The sequence below is a fragment of the Fundulus heteroclitus genome, unplaced genomic scaffold (assembly GCF_011125445.2).
Source record: "Fundulus heteroclitus isolate FHET01 unplaced genomic scaffold, MU-UCD_Fhet_4.1 scaffold_187, whole genome shotgun sequence".
In the NCBI taxonomy this organism is placed as follows: domain Eukaryota; kingdom Metazoa; phylum Chordata; class Actinopteri; order Cyprinodontiformes; family Fundulidae; genus Fundulus; species Fundulus heteroclitus.
Genome location: NW_023396599.1, coordinates 145,192 through 166,430, shown reverse-complemented (window position 1 = coordinate 166,430; position 21,239 = coordinate 145,192). Strand labels below are relative to the sequence as shown.

Here is a 21,239-nt window from a genome sequence, read left to right as displayed (position 1 = left end):
CATAAGTTATATCTCCAGAAGCTAAACTTTTAGGATGTGTTCCATGTTCATTTGTGTGCATGTTGGCAACAAGCCAGTGTAAATAATGTACTAACGTGTAGCAGCTTCAACTAATTGCCTTTTCCCCTGCAGATAGTTTTTTGCTTTAGATCCAACACTCAAACTGAAATCCCAAACAAACTCGAATGAATTTAACTTGACAAGCTCCTTACAATCCTGCACATGAAAGCAGGTTTTAGGATACCTATTGTAGTCAAACTCTTCTGAGGAAGGAGGGGGAATGGTTATATTTGGAAACGTATTCCCTATGAATGTGAATGCTTGCTTGCGAGTGTGTGTTCGGTTGCACAACTGTGTGCTTTTTTGCATGTGTTAGCATGCAAGTGAGGGAGTGACTGATTGTTAGCAGAAGCTCGTTAACCTCAGGAGTCATTACTGCAGCTCAGAGGTTTATACCAATTAGAAAAAAAATAAACGACAAGCGAAAAAACAAAACAGACAAATGAAAAACAAGAGGAGAGGAGAAAGTGATTACTGGAGACAAAATTTAAGTGATTATTTTCACCACGTTGAAAACAATATTCTGCCCCCAAGACAGATTTAAATGGCGAGAGAGAGCGGCAGGAGTGATTGCTGAGAAGAAAGCAATAATTGGAGAAAAATAGGAAGTGATCATCGGCGTAAAATATCAAATTAGGGCTGGTAATTCCTTATACAAGTAAGGACAAAACAGACACAATTGGAAAGTGACCATGGGAATAGAGGAAATGATCATGATGAAAAAAAGGAGTAAAATATAAGATAAGATAGATAGGAAAGGAGAAAGCCATCACTGCTCTTGTAGTATTTTTTTCAAGACCATTTTTTTTTTAGTTTTTCCAGCTTCACTTCAGGCAGCGCAGACTGCACATTCTGACTTGTTCCATTTGTCCCTCCCTCACACACACACAAACACACACACACACATATACGTACACATTCCCATACATACACACAAACCCCTAAAGGGGCCTTTTTTTTCCACATAGGGCCATGTGGTGCAGACAGGCGTACGGAAACAATTCCCTAAAAACAACACACCGCCTACACATAGCAAACTGCAACACAACCTCACCGACACACGCACACACACACACACACACACACACACAGCTAAACCTGCTGAATGAATTGCTGCCTTGTTCAGTGGTGCCCTAATAGAAAGGAACCTGCACTGGAGATTAACACATACAGACGTACATATCAACATATACATGGAAAAGCCTAAGCAATAAGCGTTCTGGGGACACTTTTGCATTATGGTGGAGTTATTTTACTCTGTCGAGATGTAGGTTTGCAACTTAATGACCAACAGAAGCTGTGGTAAGTCTGCTTCAATCGGCAGCTGGGAAAACATGTCTCGGACCTAGCCTGCACCAGAGAGTGGAGCTTGACTGGTTATATTTGTTTATATAGAGAGTTATACCTCAGTAGTTTATTTCTGGACAACTGTGCTATCAAGATGGCAAGATATCAAGATTTGATTAGTAAAGCTCTCTAACTTTTATGTTAGAACAGAGTAAAGTCACATCCCAGGTTCCTACACCTTTGTATGTCACAACTTAGTGCTTTTCCACACTCCAAATTCCAGAGATTATAATACATTTTCACCCATAATTTTTTAATAGACATGTTCTCCATCAATCCATGGCAGATACTCTGCATCTAACACGGAACCTGCAAAAACACAATTTAGATTTAGACTGAGAATGTAACAAAGCGGATTTGTATACATATGTTTGTGGATGGATGGATGATTTAGTTCCTGGGACAGGGGATGAAGTTTGGCAAAACTTTCTTTTTCCGTGTTCATCCTGACTAACTGAAAATCAGAGGGCTGAAGATGTGTGCATGTCCATCTTTTCTGCAGCATCTGACTGTTTTTATTTTTACCTCCTTGATGAAATTCCTTTAAACACACTCGGATCAGACCTCTACTCATGAAGAACCTTGAAAGCAACATTTTAAATACACTAGTGCAGATTAAATCAAGAATGAACTGTGATTTTCAAACCAGTCATACGTTTTTAAAACAGTTGTTTTTCGTGCACAGCTTGGCCTGAAAATACTTCTGCTCATAAAGAATCTTTGAAAGCAACATGAGCTCCCAAAGTCTAGATTAAGATCAGATTGTGAATTCAGTGTTGTATCTCATTCATTCTGTATATACACTGTTGAGTAATTGCTGTCTTTTGAACATTGTTCTTCAGACCGCTTGCATTCTGTTGTATTTCTGGCTGAGTATCTGAGTAGTTAAATGGCGTTTTACGGCCAATCTCTCAATTTGCTTTCTTCCTCTTGCAGAAAAAGACGCAGCATGTCTTCCAATATTCTCCACAATATGAAACATTTCATGTTCCATTACAGACAATTGGTCCTGTAAGCAGTAAGGATTCAAATTTAACAATGTTTGTTATTGCAGTCAAATGGATCCGAGGGAGTCAAAGCAGCTGGAGACAGAAACGACCGATTTTTCAGGTCGACTTACTCAGCATTAATTTGTTGAGACCAAACAAGCGGCTTCTGTAAGATATGATGCCATGAGAGAGAGAGATGTGGGAGAACTGACTCATCATGCTGAAAAGGAAACTTGCTTTCGTATGAAAATGGAAGAAATTATACATAACATTCTCCGGTTTACCAAACACATGAAGCCCTGTTTCCTGTAAAAGATGGTTTTGACATATTCTGGGTGTACAATAAGCCAGTATCAACGTTTTCTCTCAAAATTACGCAACCTTACAAGAAAATCCTCAAATGCAAACAAGAAAATACAAATTTGGATTTAGTTTAGTGGAACATTTTAAGTATTCCTTATTTGCAAGGTGAATATGAACAAATTACCTATGTGTTGAGCTAATAAGCACCAACAACCAAAAAGGTTTTCTAACCAAGGTCATTGTTAGAAAAAGTTAGATTTTGAGTTAGGAGGCCTGTACACATTCAAGAACATAGTTTGTACCGCGCTCTTCACCTTGACAGCCAAATATTCAAAAAAGTCACATTTTACCCAAAACACCTTTAGTGAATCACAAAAGAATGTTGCCACTCCTCAACCTTGCCTTTGTTGTCTGCTCTCACAAAGAAAATTGCAGTTTGGAGGTGTTGACTTCATCAAACCATGTTTCTGTTAAACATAACATCAAGATTATTGTCAGTAATGAAGTCATTGATTAAAACTGATTTTCCAGACAGCGATCTAATGTTTAATAAAGCCATGACACAGTGATTGATATTGTCTCTGTGGCAGGTTGTATCTGGGAATTTATGACTTCTAAACAGGATTGTTTATTTCTGTTTTTTGTTTTTTTTTATCCTTTTAGCTTTATTCTTTCTACCATATATCATTACAGATATTGCCCATCAGGGGCCACAGCTTGTGCTGGAGGTCATCATGTCTGATAAGTTTACCACTAGTGCACATTGTACATCACAGCGAAGTGATCTGAAGGTAGAAGATAGGTTAGGAGGTCGCTTATCAGAGTGACAGTGCTGAAAAGATGTCAACTGTAAATCAATCTTAAAAACATCTTTCATATTGTTGGTGAAGTCCAGGAACGGCACTTCTAGGCTTAGTGGGGATAGAAGGGAGGTAGATGCAGTCTGGGATGGGTGGTAGGTTTTGAGTTTTTCGCTGGAGTTAGTTGACTGTCTTTCTGGCCCGTTGAGATCTGGGGTAAATCCTACTGTGATGGTGGTGAAGTCACTTCCTGCGTCATCTTCTTGGCAATCTTTATCTTGGCTGAGGCGGGCTGCACAGGGCACAGATTTTGTAGTGCATGCTTTTTTCCAGAAATGTGTTAACCATCAGAAGTCTTGAAAAAAAAAATCTCATCTCCACAATAAATGGGCACGAGAGGTCCACTGAGAAACACTTTGACATCAAAATCTTCAACTGTATTTAGCAGAGGAATGTAATCCTCCTTTAGTACTTCAGATTTTCTTCTGCAAATGTCGCCCAAGGCTTCGGTGTGAATTATGAGTTTTATCACAGTCAGGTACACTTTCATGATCTCTAGAAGGTCCTTTGAAATATCAGACACTAGGTTACAGTCATAAATCATCACTTCTGTGTTCTTCTTGTTACAGAAGTGTTTAATCCCCTTTACAGCTGCATTGCATAATATTAACGTTTAACGGACCCGTGGCTCGCTTTTCCTCTGGAGGCTTGGGAGAACACCGTTTAGAATGAAGATTCCTGTCATACCTTTGACTGATGTCAGGAGAAGGATTATTTTAAGATTCAAGAGGCACAAATCTGTTTTGGAGTGGAATTCCAACATTTCCAGCTGGTTCACTCCTGATAAGAGCATGTTGTTGTTTCATTTTCTGTGGGAAAGGGGGAGCATTTCTCTGTAATATCGGCCAGTTCTCTTTGTCTAGTTGAGGGGTTCTTCCTTGATCCTTAAGCCTTGCGCCCAGGATGTTCCAAGGTGGGCTACAGGTGGATTTAATCCTATTTCCATCTGCGAGCTGTTTGTTGGAGATGCTGAGCTGGCTGTCACTGTTCGTAATCATGGGGTGAGTTGTGTCATTCCCAAATCTGTTTACCTCCAAATTTACTTCATATAGACACTGCTCTGCAGAAGGGACTATACTTCCTGCGGAAACTCAAGGAGTACAACCTTCCACAATAGCTGGTCATCTTCTACACATTATTCAGTCTGTCCAGTGTTCGTCTATCGCTGTGTATGTGGTTTGGCTCATCCACAAAACAGGACAAGTACAGACTACAGCCAATAATTAAGTCTGCAGAGAGGAGCGGGTACAGGTGTAAGGTCAGAAGAGGAGCAGCTGACATCTCTGCAGCCAGTTTGCAAAAGCCAGTTGCCACTTTGACAGTTTCTTCCCTCAGTTGTCTCTCTGATTAACACTTAATATACAGAGTGCCTAGATCGATACCATTGCCCTAATTCCACTATGTCTTTCTCTTTTGTAAAAAAATACTCCATACATATTTACAAGACAGCTTAGATTTATCTATTTATCTTTAACATGTCTTCATTGATAGCAAACTAGCATCGAAGATAAATTCCTTGCTTGTGTGAACAAAGCTCATTCTGACTTAGACCCACACAATTCCTATTTTATTTTATTTTTTTATAAACCAACATGCATTGCAAGTAGGGACTTGTTTGTCATTATCAGATACGAAAGACTATTATGAGAAACTTTAATTGATGATGCCTGGTTGAAATTGTTACTTTTGGTGTTTGAACTATTGATTTTCACTGTTGATTCCATGAGAGCATCAACAACATATATTACCAGATGATGGATACATCTATTGAAAAATTATAGGTTACATAGATTTACATCTATTTCATCATGGTGTCTTAAAAAAAACCCACAAACTATGGTGCTAAAATATGAAGCCTTCATTGTCCATCCCTAATCACAAGACAAGAAAGTGCATGACAGCAGCTTTAACGATTGTGGCTTCAACAGAAAGTAGAAGGCAGATCATAAACAATAACAGCTTTCAATGTAAAAAAAAAAAGCACTTAATAAAAATCTGCCTTATGTATTTTTTATTTATTTTTTATTCATGTCAATTTTCAATATCGTGCCTCCTTATTTACTTTCCACTGGCAGTCCCTCGCTACTGGAAGCACAGTCAAACAAGCCGGCGAGGCATGGCAACTTACTCGGTTGCATTTGGCTTTTGTTAGCACCTGAATGTGAGCAAACTACAAATCGGAACTATCTTTCGGCTCCCAGCTTCTCGCCTTTTGTTGTTTTGGCACATTTGTTTTTTTGGCACATTAATTTTGCTGTGGCAAGGCTTCCTGGTTGCTGTAACTGGTTGTGCCAACGTCTCAATTGTCTGGAATGGTTCTGGTGCTGCCTGATCTCACCCAGCGTCCGTATAAACTTTCCCTTATGACCTGAAGGATGTATAGGTAAAGGTCAGCTATACTGACATAGAGTAAAATCCACAAACAATTCTTGTGGAGGTGCAACACTGTAATGAATAATACATGCTGAGAAGTGTTAAATATCAGCAAACTTTTCCTTTCAGCACAACATAAAATATCTCCGTACACTTTTTGTCAGTATAAGCAGTCACATTCAAGCTGACTTTGCAGTAGTTTTCTTACTCGCGCCGGGCTGCAACTGCAGAGTGATTTTTCCTCTCAGACACACCAGCAGCAGCAGCAGCACACAGCTGTATACATCACCGGCATATGGATTAAATAAATGCAGTCTGTGCAGAGCTTGTTAACACTTGTTCTCTTGGCTACAACACAGGTTTTGGGTAAACCAAACAAAAAAATAAGAGCACACACCCAAATCTGTGCACACCCAGACAAGAGCGTACATGCAAGCTGCATGTGTGCAAACACAGACACGAAGATCACGTCCAAGCAATTATCTGCAAAGAAGTAGATGACAAAGTAAGTTGGAGGCAAGCAGTTGTGCATGTACATGCCTGTTATAGGTTATAAAAGCTAATTTGTGTTCTGTAATTTCAACGTGTATCTTCTCTCCAGAAGAGAAAAGAAATTGGGGGATTAAAAAAAAACTAGGCTCAGTCCTTCACTTTTGTTTTGCCTGTAAGCAAAGCTGAATCTGAGCACTTATTTTTCACAGAAAAGCTGCATAGACAGACAGACTACCTTTACCTTCCCCTTTGGAAAATCTAGAAGCTAATAAACATATGTCAATAATGGTTTTGAGGAGTTGTCACTAGAGTCAAAATGCGTAGTCAACAACATAGTCAACAAGGAGGTAATCACCTAATATCATATTATATGATAATATAATATTATATTATAAGATAATATATAGTTAGAAACTTAAAATTAAATTTCTAAATTAGATTTCCATTTCCCAGAAACAGATTTATAGGTTTTCACAACAAAATATAGAGTGATAACACGATATGGCAGTTTTTCTGTAATCTGGATTAAAACTAATCTGCCCTATTGGAAGATCTGTAACTCGTAGACTTGTAAATAGGGACTGAAATGTATTATTCTTAAAGCACAGTTTGTGAACAATGACACCTTTATTGGCTTCAGGAATAAAAAAAATTAAAAGCAAAACAACTGCTTTAATCCTTTGTTTTGCCTTTTAACTATAGCCAAGTTATTTCCCCGAGATTAGTTGACCCAATGAAATTATGGAACTAGCTCTTTTTTTTTTTTTACATTTATATAAATATACATTCTTTGGAGTTAGTGAAAACCCAAAATATTAATTGGTCAAATCAGGTTAGGAAAATCAAACATTTTTACATACTCCCTTTTATTTATTCATGAATATCCACACCTGGAAGATGGCAGAAGCTAACTTCACATTCTGTTTTTCTGACAGAAAAACTACCATACCTCCTCAGGGTTTAAAGTTTTAATAAGATACAAAAGTTACTGGAGTTTCTCTGGTTAGAATGCTTGCCAATCCCCCACCTGTTGCTGCACACTGCCGGTCAGCTAACTGAAAGAAGTCTACAACACATGTCCCTTACTTATATAAAAACAAATGTGGCTGTTGGAAATATTTTAATGACAATCCCAATAAGAGAAACAAAATCTTTGACTGGCGTACTTCGTATTGAAAGTACTCCTGGATCAGTGCTTCTGTGTTCTTCCTGCGTGTATGCCCCATCTTCTTTTCAGGCCATTGTGCTGGAGGTTTCTTCCTGTTAAATGGGATTTTTCCTCACCACTGTCGCTGCATGCATGCTCTGTATGAGGGATTGTTGCAAAGTCACCAACAGAATGCAACCATTTGCCCACTGTCTCTCATCTAAGAGGGGTGAATGCTGCGAGTCAGTGATCTTCTGGGTTTTCTTAGATAGAAAACTTTTAAGCCAATTTGAATAATGAACTGCATTGCTACTGATTTGTAAATTCAAACTGATTTAAACAGATTTTTTTTTTTTTTCAAAAGCAGGCCTAAATCACTGCTGTGTAAAAAGAATGAAATAAAACTGTATAGTGACACTGTAACATGAGCCAGTCTATATCAGTTTAAAACAAACAGACTGACAGCGGCTTAAACACACATATGCCACGCTGATCTCTGATTGATTCTGTGTCCTTTAAACGACTCGATCCTCAACAAACTAACAAATGAAGTCATTAATTGCCATGACAGGTGGTGACACCCCCTTTATAAATCTTTGTCTGCATAATTAATAGCCCTTAATTGTGGTGAATTGGAATGGAAAGACAGGGTTTACTGTGTTGCATGTGGCCGCGCATACATGTGCCTTTCATACAAAATGATGAGAGTTCACAGCTTTTGTTTCCGGGAAAACACACACAGTGATATGCTGACAAAAAAAAAAAGAAGAAAAAAACGTGGTGTGGGAAAACTAAAAGTGATATCCCCTTCTGCAAAGCTGTGAAGAGATGAGATCATCTGGCACACAATAAGCTATCCTCTGACATATTTTTGTGCAAATAGGTCAACAGGTAGTTGACGTTTGCAGGCTGACACAATGTCTGCTTAACTCGAGGCTCTGTTGTGAATGTGCTTCATAAACGAAAGTATGAAGTCAAAAAGATGGGAGTGTAGAACAACTGGGCCTCCAAATCATCAGTAGAGCAGAATTTATTTCCAGGAAAATAAATCACAGAAAACCAGCTTTGTGAGCAAGAAGCATTGCTTGTGAGCAGAAAGACGGTCAAACTGCTTGGCTGAATTATCTCTGTTCATTCCTAAGTTTTAAGCAAGTCTTAAAAAAAAAAACATGCATATCAAAGAGCATTCAATACCACAAAACACACACACACACACATACACAACAACAAGAGCGCATCCGTGCACATCTGCATATACAGTCCACATCTGAAGGCATGCATATTCACATGCAGAGACATAGTTGGACACACAAAATCAAAACCGCGTCTAAAAGCATCAAGCAGCTCAAAGCAATCCGCCCTACTGAAAAACATCACCAAGCAAAGCCACCGTACCACATAATGAAAAACATACAAGCACCAACTCTATCACAGAAACACATGTGCTTTCACTCAGGGGCGCAGAACAGGCACCGGGTTTTCTCAAACTTTAAAGGCTAATAATTTATCATGACATTGATTCACAAAAGATTCCCAAACTGTTAAAAAGTTTATTTCAGACAGTTTAAAAAAAAAGGGAGACAAAGAATCAAGTGATTTCATAAATCAATCACCATCATGAAGTTTAAGGGATCATTTTAAACAGCTAAAGGTAGCATGGTGCCAGCCCAATGGTTGATATGTTTAGGTAGGAACAATTTAACACATTGTTTACCACAACACAATTAAGAGTGACACAGGATGGAAATTTTAAATGAAAAATATCTCATTGTGTGGATGTCAGCAGAAATGAAGTGAAAGGTGAAAAAGAGAAAGAGAAAAATGTGCTGCAGGTTCTTTGATGGAGGTAATGCCTCTGAAGAAATTCCCAATTTCTAAATCGCAGCACATTGCCCTAACCTTTATCTCATATTTAATTGAACTCCAAAAAGTGCATCAAATTGGTGGACCAAATATAGTGGGACATCTTAGTTTTTGATGCGTTTCAGGGACTTAAATAAAAATTAAGATTTTATGGTTTATGGCCTGCCAATCCTCAGTCAGAGTCAGCTTGGGACGTCTCTAGTTAAAATATAAACTGCCCAGTCGGCAAAACAATTATGAATGTGGGCAGTAGCAGGATTGTGTTGGTTTGACACATCAGTTCTTCTAGATGTAGAAGAGGGAACAAATTAACAGCAGAAAGATCTTCAAGTTTTTGACTTACTGATGACCAATCAGAGCCAGTTAAGCAAAAAAAATCGGCCATTTCTATCGTCTACTCGCCGACTGGTGCATCACTAATGATGTTCGGACAAAAACAGAAACCAAAACTACAAATGTAGAACATGATCTAATTCCTTTCAGTTAAAAACACCTGAAACGTGTGGTCTGACTGTGGTCGCTTTTATTTTGATAGACACGAAAAACAAAGAGCTAGCAGACTGATTAGCAGTTCTTTTATTGGCGGCGTCCCATTTCACCATGTGTCCCTTATGCTTAGCCCTTAAGCAAAGGTTTCAAAGGGCATCACAGTTATTTCTGAGGGGTAGGGTGAAATTAAAATTCATTAAGGGAAAACAGGAATGGTTTTCAGACGCAAACTTGTAGACAACGGGATAGGAACATAGTGTTGCCACATGCTGCAGGTTTAATTGATGCCGGTTTCATTGAATGAAATGTATTTAATTGAATCTGAATGTTTCCAGATGATATACCTAAACCGACAATATATTTCTGTGTGTAAACTGCATATGTTTGTTCTGTAATCCGGGACCCGCAGTACAGGTCTAGGGTCAGGAAAAGGGCAGCTAAAATCTCTGTAGACCTCACACATCCTGGAAACAAACTTTATAGCCTCCGCCCCTCAGGGCGCTACAGAGCGCTATTTGCAAATTCACCATAGAAAAGGTTTCTCACCCCGGGCTGTCTCTCTGATGAACAATCAGTGTGTCCAAATCGATACCAGGCTTGTTTGTAATAATTCAACTATGTCTTCCTCTTGTTAAAAAAAAATCTACATACAAATATACAGAAAATTTTTTTTTTCTATTTTTATAACGTATTTTTATACCTAAAAAGACCCTCATTAAGAGAAAAGTGGACTCAAAGTCAAATTCTTTGTTTGTGTGCACCAAATTGGGCAAACAAGGTTGATTTTTTTTGTGCTAATGAAATGGCACTTGTTGTGATTTATGTAAATAAACAATTTGCTTTGATTAGTCAAGAGTGCCTAGTAAACAGCAGATTAATAAAAAAACAGCAACAATGTTAACATTTCATGTCTGTACACTGTTTTTTATGATGCAACTTTATTTTGCAATCCAGCAAAATAAAGTTGTTTAAGTATTAAAAGATATATATTACACTGTCTCTTATTTATAACTAACATAAAATAAAAATTTTCTATGCATTTAGAAATCCTGGAAAAATTGTGCATACAAATATGCAGAAGCAGTACATGCGACTATATTTACATACTCCTCTTCAAAAACCACGGCAGCTCTGTGATCACACTTAAATAATAACCTCCACTACATGCATTTGCATTTCCTGTAGTACAACGGCTTGCAAAGGTGTCAGCGCTTTCTTGAATGCATGCCACAAAAAGAAAGCACCAACTCAAACACATAAGGCGTCTTAAATCAAACTTGATATCAGCCTAAATAAAGTTTTGAAATTGTCACACGCAACCGTACTCTAAAAAAAATAATCACACAAGCATTTTATGGGCTTACCATTACCAATACAAGTATTTAAGCCTTTCATAAAAATTGTTGATTCTGCATCATAAAATAATATCGAACAGATTTACATCACAACTCTTAACTATTATTTAAATGTTTAGCTCATCCAACTAGGTGATGAAGATGTCCCTCTCTAATTTCCACTGTGAGGAGCTACTAAACTGTTAATAGAGTCTACAGAACAGGCAAAAGGTCCGTTGTTTTGGTACCAGATTTTCCCCATCACAGACAAAAATGAATACTGAAACCCAGAGCACAGGGAGCATTTAGAGGCAATGCACAGTCACTTCCTTCAACAGTGTTGTGAGTGTGACAGATTTGTCATCATGCTTTGCTGCTCAGCAAAAAAAAAAAAAAAAAAAAAAAAAAAAAACTCTAAGGTTTCATACTGTGTAGCTTCATAAGGATAAAGCTCTGGGAGGCAGACATGTCCTTCAAAAACGCAAGTTTCATTCAACTTTTATGAATCATCCAAATTGTTTTACCTTTCTTGTGAAAGGTTGAAAAAAATAAACAGAAAACAACTCCAATGCAAACATGCTTACACAGCAAAAACAGTGTAGATCCCTGTTGCCAATAAATTGAATCGCTTCATTTTAGTCTAAACTGACTAAAATGCACTAATGATAAGCACATTAAAAATTAAACTGTAATTATATTACAGTTTCAAATTTAAGTTTAGAAATTGTAATATAATTTAGGCTAGTAAATGACTTGTACAGCGCTCTAACTAGTCTGACGACCCCAAAGCACGGTACACTACAAAGTCATTCACCCATTCACACCCTGACGGTGGTGAGCTATGTCAGTAGCCACAGCTGCCCTGGGGCAGACTGACAGAGGCGAGGCTGCCAAAGATCGGCACCACCGGGCTCTCTGACCACTGGCAGTAGATAATTCGGGTAATTCAGTAGATAAAACTCCCTAACTCCTGCGCCACTGTCGCCCCTAGTACTAAACATAGCATAAACAAATACATAAAAAGACTCAAATTAACTAATGACTTTGTATGAAAACAAAGTTTTCTATTGTTTTTTTTTTCACCAGGAAAAAAACATTTGACAGTTAGTAGCCAGCAGCGTTTGAGATGTGTAAAGAGCCCTAATATTTGTTTAATGGTAGTGGCATAATCTGCTGATATGTTGTTTGTTAGATATCTTTTCTACTCCCTTACATCCTCATCACTATACTTGTTGGCGGGATAAACTCAGCAGCTCTCCGTCTAGCTTTGTTGCTATCGGTTCCAGTTGGTTTAAACGCTTTAATTATTGCTCTGACTGGATATATTACACGTTATGGGAAGTACCCATTTTCTTGTAGCCCTTTCAAGACTCTTGAAGGTTAACATATATCTGCCCAATTTAAATGCAATGTTCTGAATTCTTTCCCATTTTGAAGACTTAAAAAAAGAAGTAAGCCCTTGTGTCATATCCTATTTCTGCTCAAGGAAACAGAAATTCCTTAATGGTTACAAACTGTCTTGAAACTAACTAACCTATAAAAGTGAAATGTAAACTGAAAAAGCCATTTAGCTAAATCTATTTAACCAGGAGGTGTTATGCATCTCAACTATTGTGTTATTGAGTGAAAATTGTATTTTTTAAATGACTGTTAGATTTGCCTACCAAATAAATAGCCTTCCAATATTTCAAAACAAGATTGTTTCTATATTTTTTTCGGTGTGGGAATTCGCAACTTCTCTACAACATTGATTTGTTTTAAGGCTTTTTACACATCTTTACACCAGGGGTGTCAATAAATGTAGAGGTCAGATTATATGAAGGTACTTTTTGTGTGTCAAATAATTAAGTAGCAGTTTTTGAGTATCTTTGACGGATTGAATAGCAGAATTATACAGATCTTACCTGTGCTGATCATGAGGTTATGAAAACATCATAGCTGAGTCCTGGCTTTGGCATCAGTTTTGTTCAACCAGCTTAATGACAGCGGTCTGTCCTATAGGACAGTTCTCCTGCGCAGTTCCTCTGTTACTCCAAAGCCAAGTGATGGAAAGCAGAAACCAGGGGTCGGACACAAACTAGTATCCCTCCATCTCTTTAGGTCCACTTGAGTCCTCACAGGTCCTCGATTGTCAGAGTAGAAAAGGTTCAGCTTTTTTGCCTTGTGTTTGAAAAGGTCCGCCGCTGGGAGAAGCATCGGTTATGTTCGGTCCGGAGCTGCAGCACCTCTTCTGCTTAACAACATGCCATGACAGCTTTGATTCTGATCAACTCCAGTCTGGGTGCCGTCCAACTATCCAAAAATCTTCTTATTTTTAGGTCTTCAGTCAAAGTTGTTACCTTAACCTGAAAAATGACAAGAAAAAAAATAAAGGTTTTAGAGAGAATGTAGCAATTTTAAATAAAGGCTAAGGCCTTTAATTTATTTCAGTGCAAACATTGAGTATTATAATTAAGAAAATCTAGGCCCAAGAAAGTTATTACCTTCAGTTTATACAGTTATTTTACTATTTAAATAATAAAATGTGAATTTACTGACACGGAGCTGTGTGAATGGACTGGAAATGTTCCAGCAAATGTTCTAATTAGATACACAACCAGGTAAAGTACTTTGAGGAGGGAAAAGAAAAAAAAAGCATTCAGAGCATAGAGAGTGGCGCGGATAAATTGATGGGGGACAAAAACAGCCTGCAGCAGCATTCAGTCGCAACAGAATCCAGCATCTCACTTTCTCTCCACGAGTATTACCAACTCCATTTCAATATTGATTGCTCCATGAGTCCGAACAAGGCGGTCATTAATGAGTAATTTCCAGGGATTTCCATATCAAATTTCCAGTGGCCGTGACCGCGGACAATTACATTTCCTTTATTCTGTAATTCTAGCATTAAAAACCGAGACTCTTCGATTCTTGGCCTTCCCCCCCCCCCCCTTTTGTTGTCCCAACCACAAAAATCACCCCACCCTCCCTGCTTGTACCACTTCTCTCTCCTCCTCCCCCTCTCAGTGCCACCCCACTCTCTGGCGTCTACTTGCTTCCATCCATCCACAGCCAGATTTCTTAGACCGTCGAACTTGGTGTGTGTACGCAAATCCACTGCGTTGCTCGGTTACAACAACAAAATTTCAATGCACTTTTATGAAGATCTTGGAGAGGGGAAAGAAATGAATTTGATAATTTATTACAAATAAAATCCTAAAAAAAAATAGGACAGAATGTGCCTGTGAACATTAGTCCTCAAGCCTTACCAAACATTCTCGTTTGGATTTAGATCTGGACGTTCCCATGAATGTTCTTTGCAATTAGTGGTATAAAGTATAATACCTTTGCACTGCACATCACAGGTTGGTTAGACAAGTACCTAAACATACAGACATGCAGAGTTAAAGCTCTATTCATTGTTTGAAACTAATACTACACGTGCCTTGTGCAACACCGGGTAGGAAAGAGGTGGTGTTCTCGTCCCAGAATCCGTGCTCAGAGGTTTACCTTTGCTCCTGACCGCTTCCACAGGCAGCTCTAACTTTGTTTTGGACCGCGAATAGAAAATGAACGCGGGAAGAAACGACTGTTTTATGTGCAAAAAGTGAAATCTGCACATCATGAGTCATAACTGAAATTATGAGTCATTTTCTTGACCCTCCCATCTTAAAACAGTCATGTTTTAAAAAGGAGGGGGAAAAAAAACAAAAACATGTTTTTGGGGAAAATTAAAAATTTCCATAAATGCCCTACGTCCTCAGATAACCTTCAAGTAATTTAAACAAACCGAACATCGGCTCATAAATACAAAATTACAGCCACAAAAGATGATGTCCTGACGATTTCTCCGGGCTGTAATATCCTGACTCTGGAGCTACACACACACACACACACACACACACACGCTTCCTGTTGTTTCAAGTCTGACCACATAATAGTATTAGCTATTAGAGCTGCGAGAAAGTAAGAATGTTTTTTTAATGCTTTGAGGGAAAGCAGAGAGAGAGAGAGAGAGAGAAGAAAACAGGGAAGCTACTTACTGATTAGTAGAACAACAGGGAAAGAAAAGGAGAGAGAAAGGTTTTCTTTATTGGAAGGAGTGAGCGTAACTAAATATTGTTCCTTCTGGAGCTCTGACTCAGTCGAGCTCCTGCTTAGTCATTTACCTTAATCACTGTCATTCGCTGCCTCGCTGTGTTTTATTCCACATTGTGTGTTTTCTTTATTTCTCCACAAAGACTTATCTCACTTCTTTTTTTTTTTTTTTCATCCCCAACTACTCTATAATGTCTCTCCCTGAGTAACTCCCATTTCCCGGGTCTCAGTTTTCCACTTTAGCCGTCTGTCCTGTCAATCCATCAGCGGAGCTCCCTGTCATTTTCAAATGCTTCTTCTGTCTGCTTTTCCAACTGTCAATGTGGCAAAGACCCCCCCCCCCCACCCCCACCCCACCTCACCCCCCAGAAGCCACCATCACCACCTCCTGCTTCCCACCCCCACCCGAAGAACGTGTGTGGTCCGGTCTGACTATAGAACATTACATTGTTCCAGACAGGTTGGACTGCGCCACTAGCCAGCAGACGGAGAGAGGCGGGGGTAGGTGGAGAACGGGGGTTCCTAGGGAATGTTTGTTTTTCTGTTTCCAATTTGGTCCAGCCCAAGGAACTCCACACTCCGCTCCGTCTCAAACGCACCATTCATGATGGCCTGACGTACATGATTACACACAAACACCCACTCAGTAAGTCTCGGCTGGCTCGCGGCACACACGCACACACTCGCAGACGTGTACGTGCGCACATACCCACACATGTTGAGCCGCTCCGCTGCCCCATAAAATACGCATATGTACATATGTGAGCACTGCGAACGACACACACACACACACATGGCTCAGATTCGTTCTCAATCATTTAAACCATGAAACATAAGCCCTTTAATTTATCTTTGTTCTCATCTTTTATTGTTTTCTGATTTGTTATTGCTAATGGCATTTCAAATGACATGGTGGTCAAACTAATTATGCTTGTTTTTTTCCCTCCTCTTTCCGAACACCCCCCCCCCCCCCCCCGTACTTGGGAAAATGATCGTCTCTGAAAGGCCTGTTTGATCTGTCTTGCTGAGTTTTTAGATGCTACGTAGACAAAGTTTAAGCTCCATGCTCCCCCAATTAAAGCACAGAGGGCACATTGTTTTATTCCCAACTGTTCCATCTGAAACTGATTATTTTTGGCAATTTCCTTGTTTGGATTTTCTTTATTTTTTCTATTTATCAAGTTTATTTGTAAGGAAGGAGCACAGATCAGCTCTGGCAGTTGGAAAAAGCAGCAGACGTACTGTACATGTGTTCAAAGCTCAAAAAGCATTTGCAGCGTAAGTTTCTTATTGAGATCTGAGGGATCAAGTAGTCTTGGTAAAGTTTAAAAACTTTCCATGCACATACGGATTTGTTAGCAGACAGGTGTAATACAGGTGTGGCACCTGTTTTCGAACGACAATAGTGTCCCTTATTCCATCAATTAAGGTATTAGGCCTGAGGGGTGCTCCATTTAAGCCAGACAGCCACAGAGAAGTCAGCAGATGAACTAAATCATATGATTCTAAGTTGGAGCGGTCTGATCAGTGACCAGGCAGTCAGAAAACTATTTACTTCTGGTCAATAAATGCACTATACCAAAGCAACAACAGGTCACACTAAAGATACTTTTTAGTGTAGTAGTAGCTTCTAAAGGAAGAAACCATTTTTTGGAAACCTCTGGGTTAAGGATTTACATACTTACACAGATGGTGTTTCTGAGCTGGTGGTTTAGTTACTAATGCAAATTGCTTACATAAGATGCAATAGACAGATTTAAATAGCAACCCCCTTACTTTGTTTCTGTTTTATTGTAATGGCAAAACTCTGTTTTACACTCACATTCCCAGGAAAATGGCCTGTCAGCTTTTAATACAAATAATTAAAGGTTAATCATGGCAGGAAAGCAATAGATAAATTAATGCTTTCATACAAGAGATACTGAAACAATTACAATTGGTATCAGGAGGTCATACCTTTACAAACCAGGAGATCCAAAATTAGTCACAAATCTTTAAATGATGCATCTTTAACTTTAGGTTTAAGTTCCAAAACATTTGTTTAAATGTACTTTAGTGCGGTTCAATAAATGTAACAACGGTTGATTTCTACAAGATTCACGCATGCAGTGCCAAGAGATGGATGACTGAGAGCCAGACCAACAGGATTTGCTCTGGAAACACAAAGAAGCTAAAGTAGGTTGGTGGCTGCTGATTTGTTTTTATTTTATCAATAAACTAACATTTATTTAACAATAAGCTAAATATGAAGAGAACAAGGAGCTAAATGTAGAAAGAACAGATATAGACCTGATCATCGTTCTCATTTTACACTTAATCCAAAATTACAAAAAAAAAAAAAACTGAATGGGGTAACTAAGAGGAACTATTTAAACTTTTAGGACCATGATTACATTTGTGACTAAAAATGTGAATAGATTAATAGAATAAAACGATGAAAATTCATTACAGTTTGATTAGAGATTATTAAAACTAGTACAAAGCTTCCTGGGTTCTAGGAGGGGCTTTGGAGGATCCGGTTCCTGTTCAGTCTAAATCCATGAGACACTGTTTACCAATACAAAGTCATACCAAAGTTTCAAAAAGCGTACAACTTCAAGACTGCTAAAATATTTCATCACACATAGACTGTTCGATCACTGGGGAACTCTGTCTGGAATCTCATTAACAGTACCTTAAACTAGGTGCCAAAGGGATATAGGAGTGAAACAGCACTTTCCTTCTCGTTCCTGTTGCTAAACAACAGCAGGTCAGCAGGATGAAGAGTGGCTACCACATTACACAAGCTTACAAGAAACACAAATTTGGCTGGTCAAGAAAAATCTTAACAGTCACGATATGGAAACTAAATAGATGCCAACCATCCCCCCCAATGAAGGTGATGCTGTGTAACAAATACACAATAACAAGATAACAAGCTAATAAATAATTGCTTGTTAGAATCCCAATTTCAAAAAGGTAACTATAAGCTTATTTACTTATGCTTAATAGTTTTTGTATAAGACACATTACTTATATGTGATTGTTTTTGCAGTAACACCAATAAGTTTTAGTTAAATAAAATCAATTAGCCCCCATTTCTATATAGTTATAACACAAATTACTGTGTTAAACACAGTAAACAAATTAAATTTTACTCATGTTAAATTTCAACATTAGGCTGGGTACTACGAAAATCTCATAACTGCCTATGCATATTTTGCACTTGCCACAGGCTCCTTGTAAATACAGCAAAATAAAAGAATAAACATTAAATAAATTTCCTTAATAGCATATAAATGTCTCCTTTTATTTTTCATTAATTCACAAAGCAATTTGGAATACTGAATACTGAAGAATGAGTCTGAGACAGCGATCTTTCTTAAAGGAATATACATGCAGTCGTAAAGAGGTAAACTATAAGAAAACCTGCTCCAATTCCTGCTCAAAAACTGTGTTAATATTTCCAAAAGTAACCAAAACTTCAGCTGCCTCGCTATGTTTGATGTCAACCTGAGTGTACAAGTGAAAACTCAATCAAACCAATTTTCTATTAGAAAGGTTGATGGATAACAAAAACAGTAAAGGAATATGGTTTTACCTCTGTGATGGAAAATACTAATGGTTCCCAGGGGAGGACATGTCAGAAGAAATGGACCCCGCTGAGAGTATTTGAATGATAGCTGACATGAACTGCTGATGTCCATGTCAAAACCATTTAATGCTCACTGTCTTACAAAACGAGCAGAATAATTCCAATTCCTAGTAGGTTTGTTTCAGCCAGGAAATCAAAGTGCACCAAAACACCCATCAGGTGAACTGGCTGCTCAAGCATGAGGGATATCAGCTGCTTTGATCCGATTAATTTTGTGTTGTTTTCTATGCACGAGCGTTACTGAAAGGATTTTATTTTTTTAGTTATAGGCTGTTAAAAAAATAATCCTTGAAAGATTTTATTTTATTTTTAAGATTTTGTCCCAAATTTCAGATTTAAAGCAGATTCACTTATGAGTAAAGTAACACACATGTCACTATAAATCTGCCATTAACTAAAGAACATAACCACAGTTTGCACAAAAGACTATTAAACATTTTATCTCAATGCCGCACGCTGTGTTTGAGAAACTGGTTTGCTGATAAGCCACTCCATCGGGTAAAAATTCTTTTGCAGGGATAAACAATAGATCAAAACAGAAACTCCTTTATCATGTTTGCTGTGAAAAAAAAAAAAAAGAAAGCATTGTGTCGGGGCTTCTTTGCTCTGTGCTAGAACTTGATCAACCAGATCTTTCAGCTGCTTCAGTGAAAGCTGAGGGAGTGGTCGCTATTCACGATTGCATGCAACGCCCAGAGCTTTTAAGTGATGTTCTGACAGTGAGACACGTGCATGTTCCACAGACACCGACTTTTTTCCCATAATGTGTTCCTCCGAGTGCCTCAACGTGCGCGACATGAGCTTGCTTTGTCCTCTGGGCGGTCACTACAGGAATTATGTTTGGAATGCTTTCTTTAAAATACTTGTGAGAATACAGATAGTGTAGATATATTTGTTGAGAATAATTTAAGCAAAATTATTTGACAAAGTAGGGGGGGTGTCAAGAAAAAAAGACAGTGAAATGCATGTAAGCTCTTTCAATCCAGAATTTAAAGGAACTTTATTAAAGTAGATCTTTGGCATGGACCGGTTCTGTTATCAAGGTTAGTGACCAAAAAGAACAAAGAGGACTGTTTTGTATTTGCCAAGAAAAAAATAAAACATCTTAATTATCTTCGAGAGTTTTGGCACAGTATTCTGTAAAGAAATTCTACTTTCTGTTACCCATTACATCTCATTTAAAACTAACACAGGATTTTAAAAACACAATATTTTACAGAAATGTGATGGTCTAACAGGCCTATTCTGATACTTCAAGAGGAATTGCTATGGATTCTGGACTCTAGCAGAAAATACTGAAGGCCATCACCTCCACCTATGAATGGCTCAAAAACATAACCAAGGTAAAGGTTTGGTATGGGCCTGATATAAACGTGGCATGGCCTTGAACATGTTTGTCATGCTCTAATACCCTCTAATATAGCTGAATTAAACCAAATCAGCAAAAAAGAGTTGGTCAAGTGATGTAAAAGAAACTTGATCGCATTTGTTGCTGATAATGGTGGGACAACCAGTTATAAGGTTTATTGGGTAATTACTTTTCCCACATTGGGCCAGGCCAGTTTGGGCTTTTTTCCCTTAACAAATGAAGTCATTATTTGAAAACTGCATTTAGCATTATATTAGATAAGTTTTGTTTTATCTAAAACTGTGACAAAAAAAGCAAAAACAACAACAGTCAAAAGGGGGGTAACTACATTTTCCCAGCACTGTACATCCCCCCATTTGACTATATTCAAATTCAATCCAAGTGTGTAATAGTAAAATAAACATACTATTAAAATGTATCTAAAGATTTTGCCTATTAGAAGAAAATGTGCATTATATAAATCGTAAAGGTCCAAGCACCAGGTCTTGTGGAACACCATGAATAATTCTGATGTGCAAGCAAGACTAGCTTACATGAGAATTCGTGAGGCAAGTATGACTCATTAAATGGATTTTTTTTTTTTTGTATATTTGTTCCTCCTTTACTATTAAATATTTTTCTACCAGAAAACATTTTTGCTGCAGGGAACACAATTTAACTTGCTGTCACAGTCACTCAAATGAGAAATGACTTCCTGGAGAATTTGTTCACTTAAATATGCGGCAAACACAAAAGCACATTAATCAAAGATTTACAGTTTGTGACGTACAAATGAGAGGTTTTGACACCGGTGGGCAAAAAGCAGCCGCTTGCACTCAAGAAGACGCTGGAATACAATAACCAACTGACGGCGACTGCTACGGCTGGTAAAGGAGACGAACTTACCAACCACAGTCAAAGGA

At 38.2% G+C, this 21,239-nt stretch overlaps 1 protein-coding gene across 5 annotated transcripts in view; it reads right to left on the bottom strand.

Annotated features, from left to right (window-relative positions):
* trps1 (trichorhinophalangeal syndrome I) overlaps positions 1-21,239 on the bottom strand; it is a 165,356-nt gene that overhangs the window by 124,175 nt on the left and 19,942 nt on the right. For all 5 annotated transcript variants that reach the window (XM_036129585.1, XM_036129589.1, XM_036129587.1 and 2 more), the window contains exon 2: positions 13,162-13,602. In XM_036129585.1, the coding sequence (XP_035985478.1) occupies positions 13,162-13,174 (13 nt within the window). In that variant the 5' untranslated portion in view covers positions 13,175-13,602. The remainder of the gene's footprint in view (positions 1-13,161; positions 13,603-21,239) is intronic.